At 46.6% G+C, this 23,480-nt stretch overlaps 1 protein-coding gene across 1 annotated transcript in view; it reads right to left on the bottom strand.

Annotated features, from left to right (window-relative positions):
• The window catches only part of PSD3 (pleckstrin and Sec7 domain containing 3), a 180,881-nt gene that overhangs the window by 118,784 nt on the left and 38,617 nt on the right, over positions 1 to 23,480 (bottom strand). Inside the window, exons 3-7 of the mRNA XM_054986834.1 lie at positions 20,810 to 21,022; positions 20,607 to 20,687; positions 18,982 to 19,094; positions 14,135 to 14,193; positions 6,403 to 6,492 (exon numbers count right to left, since the gene is read on the bottom strand). Of these exons, the coding sequence (XP_054842809.1) occupies positions 6,403 to 6,492; positions 14,135 to 14,193; positions 18,982 to 19,094; positions 20,607 to 20,687; positions 20,810 to 21,022 (556 nt within the window). The remainder of the gene's footprint in view (positions 1 to 6,402; positions 6,493 to 14,134; positions 14,194 to 18,981; positions 19,095 to 20,606; positions 20,688 to 20,809; positions 21,023 to 23,480) is intronic.

The following is a 23,480-nucleotide window of genomic DNA, read 5'->3' as shown; positions in this document are numbered from 1 at the left end:
ATGAGGGGGGGGGGGACTGGGGTTTTTCTAGTCTGGGGGTTCACATAAATGTGGTAGCAGCTTAGAGGGCATGTTCTAGCCACCTTCCCAAGTTAACTTTGCAGCATGCTTCCTTCCTCTGCCAGAAAAATAACAGCAGAAGTTCCCAGTGTGTTGTTATTATCCTCAAGACAATCACCCTGAATCAAACCTGGCTCTCCAGATTAGAGTCCTGCCGCTCTTAATCACTACAATAATCCTTTGAGGTACATTAGGCTGAGAGAGAGAAGCTGGTCCAAGGTCAGCCAGTGAGCTTCTGTGGCAGAGCAGGGAATCAAATTTGGGTCTTCCAGATCCCATTGTGGCACCCTAAACACTACCCCATACCAGCTTATGTTGCACACTCCCCCCCATGCCACTGCTCTCATGTTTCCTAGAGATGCAGTGACGGTTTTAAAAAAAAGATTTCTTCCACATGGGACAGGGATTCTCATGAGCATAGTTTAGGAAAACGCCACACTGCAGCAGTTGCGAAGCCATGGAGATGAGAACGGAGGAAGAGTGCCTTCATGTAGGAAGGGGCACAGCTGAGGATTAGCCCATTAATAACACCAGCACAAGCTGCTCACAGAGACAGAGATTGTAATTCAAAACAGTGATGGTTCCAGCTTCTGCCCTTCCCATCCCATGTTTCAGCAGTCAGGGTACGTTAAAAAAAAAATAAAGGCCACAAGACCCAAAATCCGAGGGGACCCATGCTATGGCAGGAGAGGCTAGCCTAGAGGGGCATTTAATCTTCACTCCAGCTGGGGGATATTAGCCAATCCATTGAGGAGCAGCTGACCTGAGACCGCCTTGTTAAAAAAAAAAAAAGACACAATCCGCTGGCAGAATGATATAAATCTGGGAGAGAGAAAGGAAAGGAAGCTTCCTTTATTACACTAAGTGGGCAGCTTAAACACACTGCGGAGATCGATCTAGTCAATAAGAGCCTGTAATTAGAGAGTCTGAGGCCATTCCACTGCACCTCTCCGAGACAGCCTTTGAAACGAGCTGATTTGTCAATGTCGGCTGAAGCCGGTTCTGTCACAAGCAACCGGAGCCAGTATCTTTTAAAAAGAAAAACATACTAGAAGACGTTCTTGCATCCCCATCCAGGCCTGAAGCCAAGCAAGAAGCGGCTCCAAGCTAGGAAACTGGGGGAGGGGGATGTTTGGTGTAGTGATTAAGAGCGGCAGGACTCTAATCTGGAGAGCCAGGTTTGATTCCCCACTCCTCCGCTTGAAGCCAGCTGGGTGACCTTGGGACAGTCACAGCTCTCTCACAGAGCTCTCTCAGCCCCACCCACCTTATTCTGGACTGATTTAAAACTTTTATAAAACCAGATGGAGAAAGGAAAGTTTGTGTCTTAAGGAAGACTGCATTTGCATCTACCCTTTCGGGTGGACATCAGCATTTTCCATATTGGAAGCACATGGGTCTTATACCTTATTTCCAACTGTGCACCTAGATATGGAGGAGATCTTCCACTGCGCAGCACACGCATCTCATGCTTCTGGCTCCTTGAAAGACATTGGCCTTGCACAGTCAGATGCACAAAGCAGGAGAGGAAGGTGTGCTCCGCAGTGCATGTCCACCTCCACAACCAGCAGAGAGAAGCACGGAAGCAAAGAAGCCGTAGGATCCAAGCCAAAATGCCTGTACTCTTTTATTTGGAAATAAATGATTGAACGGGTGACTTGGAAGAGGTCTAAACATTATGCAGGATGTGTAGAAAGAGACATTCTTCGCTCAGAAACCCCAGCAGGCAAGAAACCAAGAACCACAATGAAGCAAGGCGGCGAAAGGCATGTCTCTTTTCTACCTAATGCTAAACTTAACGAATTTGCTAACGCAAGATGAGGTCACAGCCACTAAGCTTTTAAGTGGCTCTGTAAAAAGACTAGACACATTCACAGAGGAGAGGTCTATCAGTGGTTATGAGCCATTATAGCAAACTAGAGCCTCCATATCCAGAGGCAGTATACCTCTGAATGTTAGATGCTAGGGACAAGCATCAGGAAGAGGCAGTCACCTTCATGCCTTCCTCATAAGCTTCTAGCTGGCATTATTCAGAAATAGGGTTCCCAGGTGCCTACAAGTAGTGGGCAAACTCCTGGGGGTTTGTACCTTTGTCTGCCAATCTGCCAGCGATCGGTAGGAAGTGGAAAGCCCTCCCTGGAGGTTGCCCACCACTGGCAGGCACCCTGAGAAAGCGCGCGCATGCTCCTGGGGGATGTGACGACATCACTTCCTTAAGTGATATTGTTGCACCGGCTGCAGGCGTGCTTCCACAGTTTGCGGGGGGCCAATTCTGGCTTCAAACGGGCCAGAATTAGCCCCGCACGAAGTGTGGGAGCATACCCATAGTCGGCATGATGACATTACTTCCTGGAAGTGACATCATCACGCAAGCACCAGGAGCACGCACGCATGCACGCATGTGGAAGGCAGAAGGTAAGTGCCAGGTGTCGTCCCCCCCCTCGCGCCGGGAGGGTAATGGGACTTGGCAACCCTATTCAAAACAAGAATGCAGAATAAATGCAGATTTTCTCTGATTCAACCATGAAATTCCTAGGAAGGTAAATAATTTCTAGGCTGTTCCAATACCTTTTTAAAGGCTTTTAGCTGAAGCAATACCAGGAACCAATTAAGGGTAGAAATGAACAGCTTCCTGTGGGAATCAGCAGCAAAACCCTTACTAACTCTGTGACCAGGGCTTTTTTTCTGGGAAAAGAGGTGGTGGAACTCAGTGGGTTGCCCTCGGAGAAAATGGTCACATGGCTGGTGGCCCCGCCCCCTGATCTCCAGACAGAGGGGAGTTGAGACTGCCCTCCATGCTGCTCCAGCAATCTCAACTCCCCTCTGTCTGGAGATCAGGGGACGGGGCCACCAGCCATGTGACCATTTTCAAGAGGCTCCGGAACTCCGTCCCCCCGCGTTCCCCCTGAAACAAAGCCCTGACTGTGACAGAGTTGAACTGCACCACAGTGTGTCTATCTACCATCAAAAAGCAAAGCCTTTTGAAACATGTAAGTAATGGGTTCGACCCAGAAATCTGTGGATGCAAGAATCAAGGGCCTTTCCCACATCTCCCTCCCCCTAATAGTCCTTTATGATCCCAGAAAAGTTTATTCCGCAGGTTGTGGGACAGACATGGACTAATAAACCAGGGAAGAGGCAAAATTGAAATTTTTGCCTCTTCCATCAATGCAACTCGACTGATGGAATAGGGGGCATTTTGCCCTCCTCGCATTGCAGTCTTTTTGAATCACATGACGATTTAAATCCGCTCAGGTCCCGTGTCCCTGGGAAGAAAACTTTATTAAATCTCAGTTAGTCGCAGTTATGGTCTTGTGCAATTTATGCATGCTGAGAAATCTCGCCCGTGCACACATCCAGCTACAGAGAAGCCTTGTTGGAACAAAGGCAACAAGCCAGCATTTGTCAAAGACTTGCGAGATCATTTGTGAGTTAAGTCCTGGGTTAGCAATCGAAACACGGTTCAAATAAAACCGTGGTTTGGCACCATGTCTGAACTGGGCCAAGGAATGTTAATGATGTCTCAAGGGCACATTCCCCATAGTTTACACAGTGCCTCCACGAGGAACAACAGGCCAGGCAAACGCCCTGTGTGAACATGAGTGCATGCCTGGGGGAGTGGGGTGTCCTCAGCAGACCACAAGAAAAGGGTTCTCTCGAGGTCAATAAAAAAAACTGAAATCCCTGCCGTAGAGCATGCCCCAGAAACTGCACTGACTCACAGGAATTCCTTGGCAGATAAGCAGGGGTCATTTCATAGAAAAAGAGCTGGAGGAACTCATTAGCATCATTCATTAGCATATGCCACGCCCCCTGACATCACCTATCCTGGCTGTTTTGGACCCAATCCTGGCCATTCAGGGCCGAAATTGGGCCCAAAATGGCAAAAAGGGGCTGGAAATGGCCAAAAAGGGGCCCAAAATGGTCAGGATCGGGCTGCTGTTGAGTGGGAGAGTGATCCACCACCCGTCAGAGGCCCAATCTGGGCCATTTCGGCCCCAATCCAGGCTGAAACGGGCCCAAAATGGCTGAGAGTCAGGTGGGCGGGGCCACCTGACATGTGACCTCTTTGGGGAACTACCGGAACTGCGTTCCTGCGCGTTCCACCTCAAAATGAGCTCTGCAGATAAGTCAAGGTGGAAAGGATTCATTCAAAGTGAAAGTTGGGAAACCACTGCTCTGGGGAATACTGGCTCTGAACAGGGTTACAGTAGATTTTATTAGATATGTTGATGCCCCATCCATGCACCACAATGCTCCAGGCTGCAAAGGCGGAACTCCCCAGTGTTCTCCCAGCTTGCTACTGTCCCAGCCCTACCGAGTTTCACAAACAGAATTGTATTGGATTTTCACACCATCTTCAGGACCCATTTTAGAGGACAAACGGAAGGTCCTTTATAACCCTTTTAATTCTGTTTGTGTCTTGCATTTCATTAAGGACAAATGTTTCAAAAGGCAGAAAAAAAATCAAAACACAAATATTCCTTTTGCTGAGGCAACAGGGTTTGGGATTTTCATTGCAACAAGATGCCGTATTTTTTATACTTTGTCTACTGCCAAACAACCACACTAACAACTAGCGCTTCCTGCACAGGAAACCAGACAAAAGAAATGAGGCATGTTCCTATTACTGCTGACAATAGGCAAACACTCGGCAATACAAACTCTAGACTTCAGAACCTATTCACATTCGGCCGCTAGCGCAAATTAAGCGAATACACATACACGGGGCACGCAAGAGGAGAAAAGCAGTAATATACCATACAGCATGCCCTGATGTTAAATTATATTTTCCATTCAAATGTAAAAACACAAAGGCACCTTCCTTCTCAAGCTCTCTGGGAAACCATAAATGCTCAGTTCCGCAGCCGGCTCGACGTGTCCAGTCCAAAGCCTGGCTGGCTTTCTGCCTTCTCACACTGTGCAAGGCACTGGATCCGCTGCAGTGCAGCCCATGTGCAAAGGCAAGCCACTGCAAGCACGCTCCCCAGTCGCCTGGGAGTCATGCACACAAGTGGCTGCACCCAGTTGCCGATGCTGCGCACACGGTCCCCTTCACCGGAGTGGGAGACCATGAGCACAGCCCCGATCAAGAAGGCAGGAGCCAAAGCGGGTCAAGTTGGCGTTCAGGGATGGTACTGTGGTTCTTGGGCACTGGCACCACTTGAGAGTCCTCGACAGCAGCAGTGCAGGTAGCATCAAGGAATGCCTACGCGTCCTAACTCCCTCCCCTTCAGTGCACTGCTGCCACTGCCCAATTACTGGCAAGGGGGATCAATGCTTCCCATCTCCCATGGAAACAGAATGGCTGACACACACATTGCAGTGGGCGAATAGTTTAAGACATGCTTCAGCCCATCTCACAGCACACTGTCGTATCTGGTACATGGTCTGAGAGGCTCTGAACCAAGAGGAGTAGCACTACCAGTGCGGCGTGGCGTAGGGGTAAGGATTTCGAACTAGGGCCCCAGAAACCTCGGCTCAAATTCCCACACTGCCAAGGAAACCCGCGAGGTGACTTTGGCCCAGTCGCATGTTCCCAGTCTAAGCTACCCCTCATCGGGCTGGGACTGTGAGGATAAAATGGAGGAGAGGACAACAAAGTACAAATGTGTCAAAAGGCAGGAAAAATCGAAAGACAAATGTTCCTTTTGCTGCCTTGAGTCCCCGCTGGGGAGAAAAGCAGGGTATAAATGTGGAAAAGGAAAACAAATCAATACCACCAGGGCTTTTTTTTCAGCTGGAACACGGGGGGACGGAGTTCCGGAATCTCTTGAAAATGGTCACATGGCTGGTGGCCCCGCCCCCTGATCTCCAGACAGAGGGGAGTTGAGATTGCCCTCCAGCGGAGGGCAATCTCAACTCCCCTCTGTCTGGAGATCAGGGGGCGGGGCCACCAGCCATGTGACCATTTTCTCCAAGGGCAACCCACTGCGTTCCACCACCTCTTTCCCCAGAAAAAAAGCCCTGAATACCACAATTCTAAAATATAAAATGATGTCACCATCCACAATGCAAAACGCTTGGATCCCGCTGAAAACGGCTGCTGTCAGAAAGATTTCCCTCTGTGGGTCATGGCTTCTCTGCCTCCCCACTCAGTCCAAAATGCCCCAGAAAATGCTTCTCCAGAACAGAACGGGGAGTTGGAGGACTGCCATGAGGAAGGGGAGAGGGAGCCACCCTACCGTCAAGAAACAATTACTCTCCACCAGAAGCAGCAAAAAGAAGCACGAAAAACCGACAGGCAGCTTGGTCAATTTGGGAGCGATCGTTCTCGCTGCTGACTGGCAGCGTTAGAGTTAAGGTTGCATTCCGACAAGAGAAAATAATTTAGTGCCTCACCTTCAAGAGTTCCCTTGGGAAATCTTGGCCTTCGTTCATTCCCTGAAGGTTGGCAATGAATTCTTGGCAGGACATCTTTTTGCCAATGTTCTGAAAGATAAGCGACACAGAAATATTAATGCAAATTAACAGAAAAGAGAGAGATGCTAAGGGATTTTTTTTTTGTAAAGGATACAGTAAAAATTCTAATGCACTCTCTCTCTCTCCCCACCCCTTAGGTTAAAAAGCAAACTAGTGAGCAGAAATCAGGGGGTTAGAGACATTCTTTTTAAGTGTGTCTGGTTGATGCAACTATAAAACAGAAACGGGCAGGAACAAGCCATCCTACAGAGGAAAGGAAGAAAAAAAACCAGTGGGCCCGCAACTCCTACAAAGATAATGGGTGACGATGAATCTTAGCAATTGCACAGGCTTTTCAGCCCCAGCTCTCAAAGCACTTTAGGGCAGTGGGTTGCATTCCAAGAACATTAAGGGCTCACGTTATAAAGAAAAGCTGGAATCATTTTGCCAGAGCAACGTTTTGAAACCGATCAAGTGAACAGAAAATAAGTGTTTTTTTTTTTAAAAGGAAGAACTTGTCTTTGCACAAAGAAAAATGCCAAATTGGAGGGGGGAAATAAGCTTTTAAAGTTAATTTTATAGGGTTTATTATCTTCGAACTGGTGCAGAAATACCCTTCACCACAGTGAAAGATCAGCTCATGGGATAACATTCTTCCTCTCCCTGAACAAATTCTTCAGTCTTGTTTTAAAGGTGTGTTCATCCATTAATGTTCATTAACAGGTGAACCAAGCTTCTCACTTAACAAGGATTTCAAATTAGGTTTACAAGCTGGTTTCAAGTCTTGATATATAGTTGGACCTTCTTCACTCACACAATCAGGGGTACGGGGGCCCATGCCCCCCAAACTGCCAAGAACAGGAGAGGACAATAACTGCTCTTACGGAACCAAGCCACCTGCATGGACCTTTCCCATCTACTCAGCACCCAGTCAGTAGGACCTGCAACACCTGGATGGGAAATGTCCCTGCAGGTGGCCCATGTGATTGCAATCGCCATACACACTCTCCAGTGATGGAGAACCGTATGCCACACGGCAGAAACGCCCACAACACCATGGATCAGACAGAGAAAGGGCCCTGGCTAGCCTTAACCATACTTAATATTGCTGCTGGCAAAAAGGTTCACCGTGGTTAATGCAGGAACAGGGAATTCATTTCCAAAAGGACAAGAGTTAGAGAGAGACTACGCAGGCCAAGTTCTCAACCCAATTAAAGGTACTGCCACACAGACCCTCTGTGGCAGATACCTGAATGATTTACCATGTATCAGCATGGGGCATCTGTGACAAGTTTGATTTACAACAATAGAAGTAACAAGCGGGTACAGGTTCTGATAAATTGGGGATCATAAGAAGATTTCAAGACTTCAAGGGTCTTGCACTACAAAAGAAACTCACAGCAGAGCTGGGAACTGCAGCTAATTTTTCAAACAGGTAAGTACCCTACTCGATTGTGGAAGAATCTACATGACATCTCATGCGGTTGGCATGCATATTATACGTAGCATGAGCCACTTCGGGTTTATTTCAAAAGCACTAAAAGGTAAGTGGTATGCAAATATTCTAAAGAAAGGAAGAAAGGGTTTATTTAGTAAAATCCTGCTACATGCAAACAGACAGAAGAGCTGAATTACAGTCGGGTGACAGAGAATGATGGTTAAATTGCATTCCAAGCTACATTCCAACTTACCACCTAGAAAAATAATACAATTGGGGGGAAGGGTGAAAAGAAAATATATATACACACTAGTTAAACAAGGACAAGAGACACAGAGATACAGGAAATAAGTTGTTACAGTTGTTATGGCTGGTGCTATGAATTCTTCGCACTTAATAAAACAGGGTGGCAATAAATAAACAGATAAAAGAGAAGGAATATCATTTCATCTTCGGAAGCAATCTCAGAATGTTGAAGCTGAAGTCTCAATTATCTGTCACATCTGTACTATGGGCAAAACTAGAAGCCAAACTAAGCAAGATGCTGGGAGACCTTTAACCATCTGAATTACTGCTGCCACCAAATCTTTCTTAATTTCTGTCTTAGCTTCAAAAGAAACTCATTTGCCACAGCCAAAAAATGATCAAAAGTCCCTCGCCTTGATGAAAGCTACTCTCCTGTTTGAGCTGTTCTGACGCTCTCTCTCTCTTCTTCTTTGCCCTATATCATCAGCTGCTCACAATGCTGTTTTATTTCCATGGATGGAGCAGCCCCGTGCGATCTTGTTTACGAGCACCTGCCATTTCATCACATGAGACACAACATCAGGACATTGCTGGCGCATGCGCCACCAGAGTCAACAGAATTAAATGGGATTGTGAACAAATGAGGTCACAGATAAGGAGGGGAAAAGGAGAGCTGCACTGAAAGGAGGTGAAGAAAAAGCACCTGCAAAAAGGGCAGGAACTCATTGAAAACGGGTAGCACTGCCACAACTTGTCATCTCCGGCCTCAGAATATGAGTTTAGGTGGCTTATAACGTCCACCACTGATAAGGAGATAAGCAATATCACTCCAGAGTTTTTCACTAGGCCGGGGAATGTGATCTACAAAATCTACATTTCGCAGATCCAGAGGAGTTAGCCGTGTTAGCCTGTAGTAGCAAAATAGTAAAGAGTCCAGTAGCACCTTTAAGACTAACCAACTAGTCTAACCTGACGAACGGAGCTGTGGTTCTTGAAAGCTTATGCTACAATAAAGCTGCATCTGATGAAGGGAGCTGTGGTTCTCAAAAGCTTATGCTACAATAAAGCTGCATCTGACAAAGGGAGCTGTGGTTCTCGAAAGCTTATGCTACAATAAAGTTGCATCTGATGAAGAGAGCTGTGGTTCTCAAAAGCTTATGCTACAACGAAGCTGCATCTGATGAAGAGAGATGTGGTTCTCAAAAGCTTGTGCTACAATAAAGTTCTATCTGATGAAGAGAGCTGTGGTTCTCAAAAGCTTATGCTACAATAACGTGGCATCTGACGAAGAGAGCTGTGGTTCTCGAAAGCTTATGCTACAATAAAGTGGCATCTGACGAAGAGAGCTGTGGTTCTCGAAAGCTTATGCTACAATAAAGTTGCATCTGATGAAGAGAGCTGTGGTTCTCAAAAGCTTATGCTACAATAAAGTTGGTTAGTCTTAAAGGTGCTACTGGACTCTTTACCACCATGGAAGGTGAAAGGGAGGAGGAGGAGAACACCAAGGAGTGACAGAAGATCTCTGCCTGCTGCAACAAAGCAGAGAGTAAACAAGTGTGATTGGGCTCACGGGAAGCACGCAATATTTATGAGCCTTTTCTCGGGGGGGGGGGGGTGATATTCTTTCAGAGCTTCAGCTGTCACTTGTAAGTTGCCAGACCCCTCCCAATTGACCTGCAGGGAGGTTCATCCATCTTTATTTTTCATAAATACAAATGCAAAGTTAGGCAAATTGTCTGAATTCAGTTCTAGCTTGATGGTAATGCCCATATCTATCTATCTATCTATCTATCTATCTATCTATCTATCTATCTATCTATCTATCTATCTATCTATCTATCTATCTATCTATCTATCTATCTATCTATCTATCTATCTATCTATCCTTTCTTTCTTTCTTTCTTTCTTTCTTTCTTTCTTTCTTTCTTTCTTTCTTTCTTTCTTTCTTCCTGTCATTTAAAGTCCGCCTTTCTCACTGAGACTCAAGGTGGACTACATAGTGTGAAATCATTACAGTAAATATCAAGGACATGTCAATAAACAACGCCATAGGGTACATAAAAGCAAATCTACAAAGACATAACATCAACAAAAATCCAATACAGAGTTGAAGAAATGCTGAAACAGAGCAAAAGTCATTCTAAGACTGACCTTAAACAACATAGCACTATCCAGTAAGATCGTATCTAAGGTGATAGACAGTACAGAGCAGCACATATCTGAAGCAACAGATAGGCTGTAAGGCAAGAGATAGTACATAGTGGTGAAGTCTGAGGTCTCTAACTCGTTAGTTAAGTGTCTTTGAGACTCTCTCTGTACAATACAGCTCTCCTATTTGAATAAAAAGCCCTCTTGAATAATGCAGTTTTGTATCATTTGTGGAAAGCCAGGAGGGTGGGGGGCTCTCCTGACGTCCTCAGGCAGGTCATTCCACAGGGCGGGGGCCACCACAGAGAATGCCTGTGTACAGGCAGCTGTTGATTTCGCCCATGTGCAGGGTGGCACCTGCAGGAGACCCTGTTCAGATGAGCAAAGCTGCTGTGGAGGAACATAGGGGGAGAGGCAGTCCTGTAGGTATGCCGGACTGAGGCTGTGAAGAGCTTTGTATGTGACAGACAATACCTTGAATTGATCCTGGTAACTAATAGGTGGTCAATAGAAAGACTGCAGAATGGGAGTGATTTTCATGTATCTGCTTGCTCCTGGTAACAGCTGAGCTGCAGCGTTCTGCACCAAACGGTGTCTCCTAGTTGATTTAGAGGGGAGACCTATGCATAATGCATTACAGTAGCCAAGCCTTGATGTTACCATAGCATGGATCCAGGTGGCCAGGTCAGCCATGTCAAGGTAGGAAGCCATCTTCCAGGCTAGAGTGAGGTTGTACAAAGCATTTTTTGCAGCTGCCTTAACTTGCTTTTCTAGCAGTAGCGCTGGACCGAGTATAACCCTAGGCTCTTAACAGGGTCAGTGTCAGTCCTTGGCAGGTAGAATCCCCAAGTTCTCCACAGCAGACACACAGGTGTATTGGTTGAAGTAACTTTATTAGAGATCCATCAAGTTCAAGGTGCTCAGACAAGTGAATTGGCAGAAGTGACGTAAGTGGGGTTGGTGATGTTAGTTATATGGAATGTTCCCGCCATCAGGATAAGGGCCGTTAGAGGTTTTGGGCGCGAATGAGCCAGGGGGGTTGCCAGGGAAGAGCTAGGTTTAGGCTAAAAAGAACAAAGAATGAAATCATCTCAGTTCCCGAGAAAGATACATTTCGAGCTGGCCGCAGCCAGCCTTCAAAGACACTTGCTGGAGGCAGCGGGGAGAGTAAATACTTGTGAGATAACCTACTGCCTTAACATCAATAAGAAACTTCTTACGCCCTCAGAGGACCAGCACATGACACACTCATGGCAGATATGCAGACAGGCATATATGACAGTTAGATGAACTTTATCAAAAGCGAGGAGTAAAATGTCTTTCAAGATCTCTGCCTTCCCAACAAGCATCATTTCTGTCTTGCCTGGGTTCAATTCAATTGGTTAGCTTTCAGACATTTGTTCACAGCTGTCAGGCAGCAACCCAAGATTTCTATTGCATCCTGTGGGGACTTGGATAGCAAGATATAGAGCTGGCCGGGGCCCCCCCCAGGCACGTGCGCAAGTGCGCACACCGGCCTGCGTGATGACGTCACACATGACGTCATCACGGGAGCGTACGTGCCGCCGCCGGCCCAATCGCTGCGGCGGGCGGCTCTGATGGTGCGCAGGTGGCCTCTGAGCTCTCCCGCTCGGTTGCCTGCGCCGCCACAGATGCCTGCCCATGGCAGCTGCGAATGGCCGGGGGCATGTGCTGGCGGCAGCGCGGGAAGGATAGGAGGCTGCAGCTCTGTGCCGCGCACTCCCACCCCCCACGCCTCCTCCGGCACTCCCTCCAGCACCCCGCACCTGAGGCCACCGCCTACCTGGCCTCAATGGGCGCGCCAGCCCTGACAGCAGCATGCCTTCAGCAGACTAGAGTAAGAGGCAGCATCTTGCCAAAGACTTCCCAAAAAGAATTCTGGCTAAATGGACATTTGAAACTCATCGCTGCACCAAACATACTGCGCCACGCTTGCGTGATGTTTGGACTTCAAAGACAAGAGCCAAACAGTCGTTGGACCTGTTCTGAGCGTATCGGGGAAAGCTATGCCCGCACTGCCTGCCACCTAGTGGTCATCAATTAGCACGACAATTCTGCAAAGCAGACAGGTAATATTAGCACTAGATATTCAAGCAGTACAGAGACCATTACTTCTATATAGCAAAAAGAAACCACCTGTCCCTTGATCACCATGGTACTAATCGTTATCTGGTGTTGGCTTGTTAATAACAGTACAAAACCTATTTGGTGTGTGTGTGTGTGGGGGGGGGTCTCCTAGCAAGGTAGAAAATGCTGTTGTTTTTTCTCAACTGTAGAGCCTGGTCCCAACTGTATGCAAGCAAACCCCGTGAAGTTTACTAGACCAAAACATACCCTATTTCTGGTCCAGTCCATTTCAATGTTGCCCTACCCCAAGTATGACATTTCTGAAAGGGAAAGGTAGCCTCGGGGAGGGGGGTTCCCATTGAAAAGGTTAGATGTGCAATATATAGATAACCCATTCTTTCTTTTTATTATTTGAAAAGAAAAAAATTGAAAGCTGTTCTTTAAAAACTGTTCTGTTCAAATTGTCTTAGTAATCATATGGCCACTGTCTGTACCAGCAACAGCCACCACAGAACTCCGCAGCACGGTTACTAGCACCCTTCTGGAAGCATATTGCGTCTTTTCTAGTGCATAGCTGGAAGGACTAACTACAACATGGGTTGGGCAGAAACCTTAGAAAATTAGGGACAAAAGATAAATCATTTGTATCTCGGACAAAGATGGCTTTCTAGCACAGCCACCACCAAATCTTTGAGAAGTCATCCTCTGTGTCCGGCCTCTATTTGTGCACAGAGGTGCAAAGCATCCAGCCAGCCAGTTCCCTATAAGAACAGCAGCAACACGACTAGGAACACCAGAGGGGTGGAGAGAAGCTTTAACGTCATGTGCCTGCGCACCTTTAAAAGAGCTTCAGTCCATTGGTAGCCAAACAGCTTCATTCCCCCCCCCAATATATTCTAGGCCACCTGGAAGATCAGCTGACCAGAAGAAGGGATCTATATCCTGAATAGAAATAAATGTTCTGCTTGAAGCCCTGTAAGCCAGACCCCAAATTTCTCACCCCTTTTACTCCTGGGAGGACTGATTGGAAGGGAGAGTTGCAGGCTTATCAGGCAGACAAAACCTGGACAAAACCATCTTGAGCAAGGAAGCCAGGGCACTCAGTCCCGGCCCACTTTCCACTGCATTCCCTGGGCCTGGGGGTGACTTACCACCACAAGAAATCCTTAGGCTAATCTTCTGCCCTTTCCAGACTATCCTTCCATCTATTATTTATACCTCGCTTCCCCCACCCCCCAAATTGGAACTCAAACCAGCTTGCAACTTAGTTGTTTCTATTTTATCCTCCAAACAACACCTGCAATGTGAGTTAAGTTGAGAAAGAGTGACTGCCCCAAGGTCTATCAGCAAACTCCCATGGCAGAGTGGGCATTCAAGCCGAAGTTTCCCAGACACTAACCACTACACCATGCTGGCACTCCACTGCTGCCATCTACCTGCTATTCTTGATACCAAGCTTACCCCAGTTCAGACCTCTCTTAGCCCTCACTGACATTCATCTTGGACTTTGGACCTTTCATGGTCATGGTCCTCTTGGGCTTTGGACCCTTGGTTGTCCCTGAAACTCTTCACCTGCGCTCCATCCTCTGCTTAGATCACCTTGAAGCCTTTTTGGGTGCTACCCTACCCTGTAATGACCCAGGTAGTGCGCACCTAGCAGCAACGGATACAGACAACTGAAAGTGTCTCGTTCAATTTCCAACAAGACCAGCTCTAAAAAAAAAAAAAATCACTTTTGGGTAGAATACTCACGTGGCCATGGAGGTCCGTGTTGAGCAGCATCATTGCACACGTGAGGCAGTGGACTCCATCTGCGGGGAAGAGGGGAAAAAACACCCCAAGCATGACATACAGAAAGCAACACAGCAGGGAGGGGGATAAGCCACACAACAAATCACACTTCCCACTACCCACATCTGCTCATGAAAAGCATGATTCATGTTGAGACGGGACCCCCTGCAGCCTAATTAACACAGTCTCCTTTCAAATCCGATTTGCTTCTGAAGAGACGCATGCCATCGGCCAAGAGAGAAGACTCAGGAAATTAAGGCGGGGGGGGGGGGGACGTAGCTGATTTTCAGTGCCATCCTAAGAAGCATTACTACAGACTAAGCCCATTAGACAGGAGTAACATTTAGGATTGCACTGTTTGCCGGCTGAACAGAAAACACATCCCTGCGCCATGTTCCGAAGAACTGCTTCTCAGATGTCGAGGGCTCACATCTGCTCAGCCTCAGAAGCAGGCCCTCATTTTCACAGCCTGATTCACAGCCCAGTCTCACGTGAAGTCACTGCCTATAAGAATTACTGGAGTTTCACTGGCCCCGTCGACGCCAGTAACTCCTTCACAGAACCCGACGTAGTGCCCTGTCTCTTTTGTCCTTGTTCAAAGATGGCCTTGTCCCTTAAGCCATTTTAGTCCCTTAACTGTAACATCCTGCAATTGAAACTACACTGACAGCGCAATCTTAAGCGGAGTTGCTCCGGTCTAAGCACACAGATTTCAACAGGCTTAGATTAGAGTCACTCTGCTTGGGATCCAGAGGAGTTAGCTGTGTTAGCCTTTAGTTGCAAAATAGTGAAAGAGTCCAGCGGCACTTTTAAGATGTACCAACTTTATCATAGGATAAGCTTTCGAGAAGCACAGCTCTCTTCATCAGATGAAGTTGGTTAGTCTTAAAGGTGCTACTGGACTCTTTACTATTCTGCCTAGGATTGCACTGTGAATTTTGTACTAACTGTGCAAGTTCACCTACTTGCTTCCACCAGATCCCCAGGACCACCAATAACATTCAACTTGTAAGATGCTGAGCGCAAAGACCTGTCTTTTGATTACCATACACATGAAGGGGACTGGCTATTACTACTATTACATCATGGCAGTGGCTGTTAAGAACTCTCCAGCCCTCCAGTTAAGATCTGCCCCACAAGCCCTGCTCTGTGCTTCCACCTGCACAGGTGAGGCTGGTAGTGACCTGAGACGGGCCTTTTTCAGTGGTGGCACCTCATCTTTGGAATGCCCTTCCCCACGTGGCCCAGCGGCCCAGCTGGCACCTGACTTTTAGGAGCCAACTCAGAACATTTATATGACCCAGGCTTTTAACTTTTATCCTTTTTCAGTTGGTTTGTAGTCAGATTCTAGCTTAAGAACTGTTTTATAGAATTATTTTAGGATGCTCAGTGGTTGTTTTTACGCCCATGGCAAGCCGCTACCATGGCTTGTTTTTAATATATAATTGATGTTGTTTTGCTGCTTACACAGGTCTCTGGAGAGGCAGTGTTTAGATATTCTGCCCCAATAACAGCCACTCTGGGTCAACTTACTGCATGGTCTCCCTCTTTGGCTCCTTAAAGTGAACCTCCCATATGCTTGGCTTGCCATGTCTCCCCAGCAAATGGGAGGTAGGGACTTACTAGGTCTTGGAGGGGCTCAGTGGGCCAGTGGGGGAAATGGTGGAAATGGGGGGGGCATCATCAGCATCCTGACATGCTGACATCACTTCCTGTACATCCCCAGCGCACCCAGAACTGATGTCAGCATATCAAAACACTAACAATGTTCCCCCGCAATTCTCCCTGCCACCGGCCAGTTAAGCACCAACAGGAAGCCCAGGTCAACACTGAGGGAATCCTCCATCCTAGACAGGGGAATATGCCATACACAATGATCTAACCTATCACACTTTTATCCCACCCTTCCTCCAAACAGCTCACAGCAGTGATCCCTTGATCATTACTAGAACTCTGTGAGGTAAGCAAGGTGCAGAGAAAATAACTCCTCTCACATCACACACTACACTTCATGATCTGAACCCAGGCCTCCCCAACCTTGGTCTGACACACTAACTGCTACACTACACTGGCTCTTTACATATAAATTGCACAGAACTGGGCTTAAAGATGCAATGCTACCACTGTCAAATGTGGTTTGAGCCTTAGCAACTATGTTTATCTTATATACTAATAGCCAAGTGGCCCTGATCTGTGGAGATGTAAATGGAGAGACTAGAGCCAGAAACGGACAAGACAAATCTTTCTACACACCTGAAAAATGCCCCAGGTTCGCAGAAAAATCTGAAATCTAAAAAAAATACATCGGGAGGTTTAAAAAAAGGAGCACCTGTAGTTTTAACCAGATGCCTTCAATGGCTGTTGCTAGGCAACCATAACTGTTTAGCCAGTATTGCAGGCTTGGTTTATGTCAGTAAAGGGTAGGAGAAGGGGGCAGGGCTCTTTCCATGGCAGTTTTGGGCTTTGAGAGAGGACTCACTGCAGCCAGGCCCAAAAGCAACCAACAGGTGAGTCCTGCAGGTTCCCCACCATGCAACTGGGACTGGTTCAGCCAGCACTATGCCACTGGGCCATTGGGGAGAGGCTACCGAAGAGGGGAAGGGGGAAGGGGGAAGCTGGGGATGGGAGCAGACAAAGGTGGGTGAGAAGGAGAGAAGCAAGCAGGGAAAGGGGAGAGGATATGGAGGAATCTAGGAAAGGGAAGGAGGATATGCGGAGGAGGGGAAAATGAGATGCCCCTTCAAATCTCTACAAATCCTTCATTTGTTTATGTCGAAACTCACTATGCTGAATTTGTGTCACAGAAAAGAAGAGACTTTCGGACACGTAAAGCAAAATGTGAGAAATCATAGAAGTGAAAACAGGGCAATTTAACACCAATTTTTAAATTATTTATTATTAAGACTTCTCCTTTCATCATAGAATGGCAAATATTAAAAATCTGCTTGATATGTACGCAACTTCAAATTAAAGTAATAATTGTTTTAAAAGTTAATTTCATTGTTTCAAAAACACCGTTAACTGATTTATTTTCTTTAATTAGCAGAATACTTATGCTAATTCTCCTGTTGGATAAAGTATTCTCCTATTAGATAAACAGGTAGCCCAGGAGTGCCTTTACCAGCTTGGGCTGGCTAGCCAGCTGCAGCCATTCTTGGACCGGAAAATCTGGCCACTGTGGTGAATGCCCCAGTAACATCTAGATTAGACTACTGCAATGTGCTCTACATGGGGCTGCCCTTGTTAGGAAACTTCAACTCATACAGAATGCTGCAGCCAGGATGCTGACTGGAGTGGATCATAGAGATCATATCACTCCAGTCTTGGCCTATCTACACTGGCTCCCAATCTGTTTCCAGGCCCAGTTCAAGGTGCTGGTGGCAACATTTAAAGCTCTATGCTGTTGGGACCAGCATACTTCCTACTTTCATACAAATCCACCCAACCACTGTGATCATCTTCTGGGGCTCTGCTTCAGGTACCCCCAACTTTCTGAGATTAGGCAGGGGGCAACCTGAGAGGGCCTTCTAGGTCGTGGCACCAAAATGTTGTAACTCCCTCCCCTTCCATCCCTGCCTTCTGCCAGCATGTGAAGGTGAAGACTTCTTTGATTTGTTTGTCGTCCCTTCAATGACCTCTCCTTCCTGCCCTATGTTTTATACGCTGGGCTTTTTAATACATTTTATTCTGGGCTTTATCCATTTTTCTGATGTGTTTTTAACCAATTTCTGATGTGTTTTATAAGATTCTGCTTTTAATTGTTAGCCTCCTTGGTGGCCCTGTTTGGGCAGAAGGTCAGGATATAAGTATAAATAACCTTTTTGCTGTTCTAATAAAGTTAATGTTTTATCTGTCACCATGTTTTGACCAGTCAATTGGCCAAACATGGGTTCAAACAAATTCCCAAACCCTAACAATAAAAGAGTATTCCTGCCCAGGGCTTTTTTCCTGGGAAAAGAGGTGGTGGAACTTAGTGGGTTGCCCTCGGAGAAAATGGTCACATGGCTGGTGGCCCCGCCCCCTGATCTCCAGACAGAGTGGAGTTGCGATTGCCCTCCGCGCCGCCGAGCGGCATGGAAGGCAATCTCAACTCCCCTCTGCCTGGAGATCAGGGGGCGGGGCCACCAGCCATGTGACCATTTTCAAGAGGTTCCGGAACTCCGTTCCACCGCTTTCCAGCTGAAAAAAAGCCCTGTTCCTGCCTCAATAGTTTGCTCTGAGCTCAGGTTCCTTTGGTCCCTTCCAGTGAGGGTTGCCTGGAGAAAACCAGCTTGTGCCTTTAGGAGGTGTGGAAACGGGCAGCTGAAGTTTGCCATGGCATGGAGGTCAAAAACATTGCTTGGTAAACGTCATCCCATTAAAGCTCTATGAAAGGGCCAGGACAGTTTTTTTCTAGCCCTGCTGCAACCCTCCTTCCAATCTCAAGTGGACCTCAAAGAAATGGAGTGAGTCACAGTATAGCCCTAAATAGCATTATTGCACCACGTCCTAATGGACATAAAATGGTGCTACACTGCAAGTAGCAACCACAAACAGGCATCTGACGTGATCCAAGTTCTAACTGGGGAGTCAGTGGGGTGGGCTTTCAACAAACTGGTGTCACCTAAGCCCGTCTTGACAAGTGCAGCATCAGTGGTCATGGAGAGGCCACAATAGCCAAGGTACATGATCAGCAACTTTATGTCTCGGGGAACTGGACCACTTCCAAATGCAGGCAAGAGGGCACATGCTCGGGCAACCTGCAATTCTGCAAGGGGTGAAGGTGAATAGCTCATTCAAAGCTTGCATTAATGATGGAGTAAAATTACCTGATGTGGAGATGACTTTTGGGTTGCATTGGTAGTATCTATTAGAGAAGTGAACTAGAACTCTCTCTCTTTCCTGAGTTTCTCCAATAAGGGAAAAGGCTTTGAAGAATGCCCTGGAAAGATGGTTAAAGAAAAGATGTTAAACCTGTGAAGGCATTTGTGCTAAAGCTGGAAATCTTTTTCCCCCCAGCGATCTGAAGGCCATTTGTAAGAGAAATCGCTCCTGGTGAGGTACATAGTCTTCCCATATTCAGCTCTGGTTAAATAGATCGTGCAGGTTTTTGTGTGGTTTCCAAAGCCTGCACAACTTATTACAACCAGAAGCTGCAATGGGACCAAATGACACCACCAGAACAAGGTCTTTCTCAAACGGTTTCCTATTCTCTCAGTAGATTCACATTGTCTGTCTCCTGCCCAAGGTTCTATTGATAGTCCAGGGAATGATGTCGTAAGACAACCCCCCCCCCAAAAAAAAATGTTAGAAGCCTTGCCTATCTTCCTGTTCTAATTTTAATCATTTGAGAGGGATGGGACTAGCAGCAATTGCTATTTTTTCTAAATACAGCCACTTCACTCCAGTTCTCGTACAGGCTTTGCCAGATGCCAGGCTTGCTTTAAAACCTGCCTTCTAGCAGACGGAGCCCAACCTGAAAATACACATTACTAAATCCAGTAATCAAAGCAGCTGTGAATTTTTTTTTAAAAAAAGATGCAGCTGTCAGGTTGCCTCGTTCTTTCAACTCTCAACCCTCCCCTCTCATCTTCCTTATTTATTTCTCAGAGCAGGGCTTCTCCTCTCTGGCTTTTCAATCTCCAGATCAGACAACTACACAGCCAGCATTTAAAAAAAAAAAAACCCTCTGGTGAGACAAGGGAAAAGAATTTCATTTTTTCCCTCATCCATGACAAAGGGAAATCACACTATTAAAAACAAGTCACAGCCAATGCAGCCTGGTTCACAACTGTTTTAAGGCAGGCTATTTCTGTATTTCCACAAAAGAACCAAGACAGGATGACTTGGAACAAATGCTGGCTTCCACAGAACGTGCTTTAACTCCCCCAGACCAGCTATCCTCACAGAGGATGTCTCCACTCCCGTCACCGTGGCCAGGGGAATATATTTTCTGGCCCTCTCGCTTTTTAAAAAAAATGTAACATCCAACCTGATGAAGAGTCTTGGTGAGCTGGAAACCTTGCACAATGTTTTGGGGTAGTTGGGTTGGTTATAATAAAAGCTATTACACGTGAATGCTGTTGACAGTTTTGTGCGGTGCTTTCCACGGTCGTAGATCCAGAGGACTTAGCCGTGTTAGTCTGCAGTAGCAAAATAGCAGAGTCCAGTAGCGCCTTTAAGACTAACCAACTTTATCGTAGCATAAGCTTTTGAGAGCCACAGCTCTCTTAGTCAGATCTGATGAAGAGAGCTGTGGCTCTCGAAAGCTTATGCTACAATAAAGCTGGTTAGTCTTAAAGGTGCTGTTGGACTCTTTGCTACGTGGTCAGTTTTGGATACTGAGAAGTGTGGCAGAGGAATGACATTCACCCCTCCCATCTGACCATTCTGCCCCAAGGCCCAGCTCGTCCACACGTCTACAACACACAAGCTTTGCAAGATTACTGCATACCTGAGGGAGTGATCCAAAGACATGCCTGTGAAATCAAAGAACTTAAGGTACTCCTCGGCTACAAGTCTGCTGAATTCATTACTAGAGAGAGAGAGAAAGGAATACAAACAAATGAACCGTGTCATTAAAAATGAACCTTCATTTAATCTCATCATTTTCCAGACGTAACATTTTCAGGTGAAAAGCCACAGGCCGGCACCTACTTTTTGCCCAAGTGCTTTGCGACATCAGACCGCTTGAATCTGTCCAGCTGATAGAGGCGTTTGGCCAGCCTCCGGGCTGCCTCAATGTTGCCGCCGGTGGTGCCGTTGACGAGATCGTGACTCAAGTGTTCCTGCCCCTCTTTTTCCAAAAGATCATCGCTGCCCATGTCTCCGGTGGCTTCTAATGGTGTTGGGCCATCCAGTCTTACATTGCTAGGAAACAGTAAGAGAAGTGAGGGGAGAGAGAGAGAAAAGGATCAACATTTATCCATGAAGTCTACATTTCTAACAGCAGAGAAAGGAATTGGTTACAAAGACTGCGTCATGCAGACATTTCTCCCAAAGCTGCTAAAGACAACAAAAAAAGGGGGAGAAAAACCTACATCATTTCAACGGAGATGCTTAAGAGAGCATTAGCACGTCCAAACAATCCTCTTTTAGATACAGTATTTTTGCAGATGGGCAGCCGAAACTACAGCCTCAATATAATGCCACTTTGCCAAGAAATCTGCTGCAGAGAGAACGTTCAACTAGGTGTCACTTAAATGCAGGATTGCAGCCTGAAGTGGTTTACAGGACAAATATTTTTAAATGCTGAACCTCTAAGTCAGTTCTTCAGTGCTGAGGTTTGGAGGGAACGGGACGGGAGAATAAGGATCCCCTCGTATGCCTCGTAAGTTCAGAAGTTAGTTAAAATCCAGGAAGCGATCCTACTGAGAGACAGTGTGGCACACCAGTTAGAGTGGTGGAGCAGGATATGGGAGACCCAGGTTCGAAAATCCCCACTCACCATGAAACTCACCGGGTGACCCTGGGCCAATCACTCTCTTTCAGCCTGCCCTGCCTTGCAGGATAAAACAGAGGGGAAAGCTCCTTACAAGAAGGGTGAGGTTGAAGGCACTAAATAAATAAATAAAAGTGCGTGCAACGCGCTTAAGGAATTTCAAAGTGAGATCTAAATGCAGTCTTAAAACAAAAAAAATCCTTCTTGAATTGAGAAGTCAAGACCCACCCATTTTAAACCAAAGGAAGCTCTTTGCAGAAGCTGCTGTGACAGAAATGACTCTGTATTGTAGCCAACCACCATACACACCGCTAAGGAGATACCTAGTAAAAATGTACCAATCCAAAGGCAACTGCCTGCACCTCTTCCTTTTGTCGTGATGGCCTGCTGAGATCCCACTTTCGCACTCTAAGCATTAAGAAAAATGACCAGTCCCTGCATAAACAAGCAACGAGAAGAACTACATTATACTCTGCAGCCATAAATCTGGCTGGTTATTCCAGCCCCTCACTCCATCCCCTGCTGTTCTCCACCACTAATCTCCATTTCTTCTTCCAGGTATTCTTCACTTCCTCTCCCCGCCCCGCACATACAGTTGCCATATGCTGGGTCAAACTGTCAGCCTACTACGGTCAGTATTGCATGCTCAGGCTGGAAGCGCCTCTCCAGGGTCAGGCCTCAGGTAGAGGTCTTTCCCATCACCAATTACCTGGCACTTTTTTTTTTTTTACCTTGGAAGACCTCAGCAACTGAACTTTGGACTTCCTTGCATGCAATGCACATACTTTGCTAGTGAGGCACGGCCCCCCCCCTCCATCTGGCATTTTCCTCTTTCCCACATGATTCTGGACCACTTAATCTTCTTCCGCCCTTCCTTTCCTAGGCCCCTCGCCTCTTCTTGGTTATTCCTTTCCTAGCTCCCTGCTTCTATTACTACTTCTTGTCTGAGCGAATTTGCTTTCCCTTTCCTTCTCCAAGGTGAGACAGGCTTAGTCAATGGAATCCTCAGACTTACTACTTGTTTTTGAGATGTTGGGGCAATCTAACCAACCATGGTCAGAAATTTCATCTCCACCCTGATGGCCAGACTCCTTTATGGATATGCTCCATAAAGCCAAACTAAAACCACAGTTGGTGGAACAAGGAGGTTACAAAAGCAATACTAATAAGCACTACCCAAGCTGAATCTCTGTAGGCTTTGAACCAAATGAGGATCCTTCAGGGAAACTGATCAAAGTTAGGGATCCCAGGTCCACCAGTGGGGGCAGGGAATCCCACCACCACTCACCTCACTGACAGGAGGGAAGGTGGGGAAACAGGCCTCTAGGGCACGCTCCTAGGGTGGCATGACGTCACTCCGAGGAGCGACATCAACGCACCGCCCTGTGTGATGACATCACTTCCTGGAAGTGATTTCATCATGCAGGCCCTGAGAGCATGTGTGCATGAGGAGCAAAGAAAGAATGATGAATAGGCGAGTGCTATCCCCCCTACCCCACCGCCAGGAAGGTAAGGGAGCCTGGCATCCCTGACTGAAGTACTATTCTTGTCGAGATTACTAACTATAACCAGTCAAATGTTTAAGCTTGCATTTCCTACTAGTCGTTCCAGGGGACAGCAGTGGTTCTCTCCCTTCTCTGTACATCCTCAAAAGAACTCTAAAAGAGTGCAACTGGTGCGAAATGACTTAGTGAGCTTCAAGAATAAGTGAGGGTTTGAACCCAGGTCTCCCAAATGTATTTATTTTTATTTTATCAAAAAGAAAATACATACAAAGACTTGACATTAACACTACAGAAGAAAAAGAGAGAAAAAGAAACTTAGCTGTAAGTCCATTGCTATTGCTGTTCTCAGCTCACATTTTAACTTTGACCTAATGCTACATAT

The sequence above is a fragment of the Eublepharis macularius genome, chromosome 8, assembly GCF_028583425.1.
Source record: "Eublepharis macularius isolate TG4126 chromosome 8, MPM_Emac_v1.0, whole genome shotgun sequence".
NCBI classification, from domain to species: Eukaryota; Metazoa; Chordata; class Lepidosauria; order Squamata; family Eublepharidae; genus Eublepharis; species Eublepharis macularius.
Note: the sequence above shows the minus strand (reverse complement) of the source record. Positions and strands in the feature narration are given on the sequence as shown.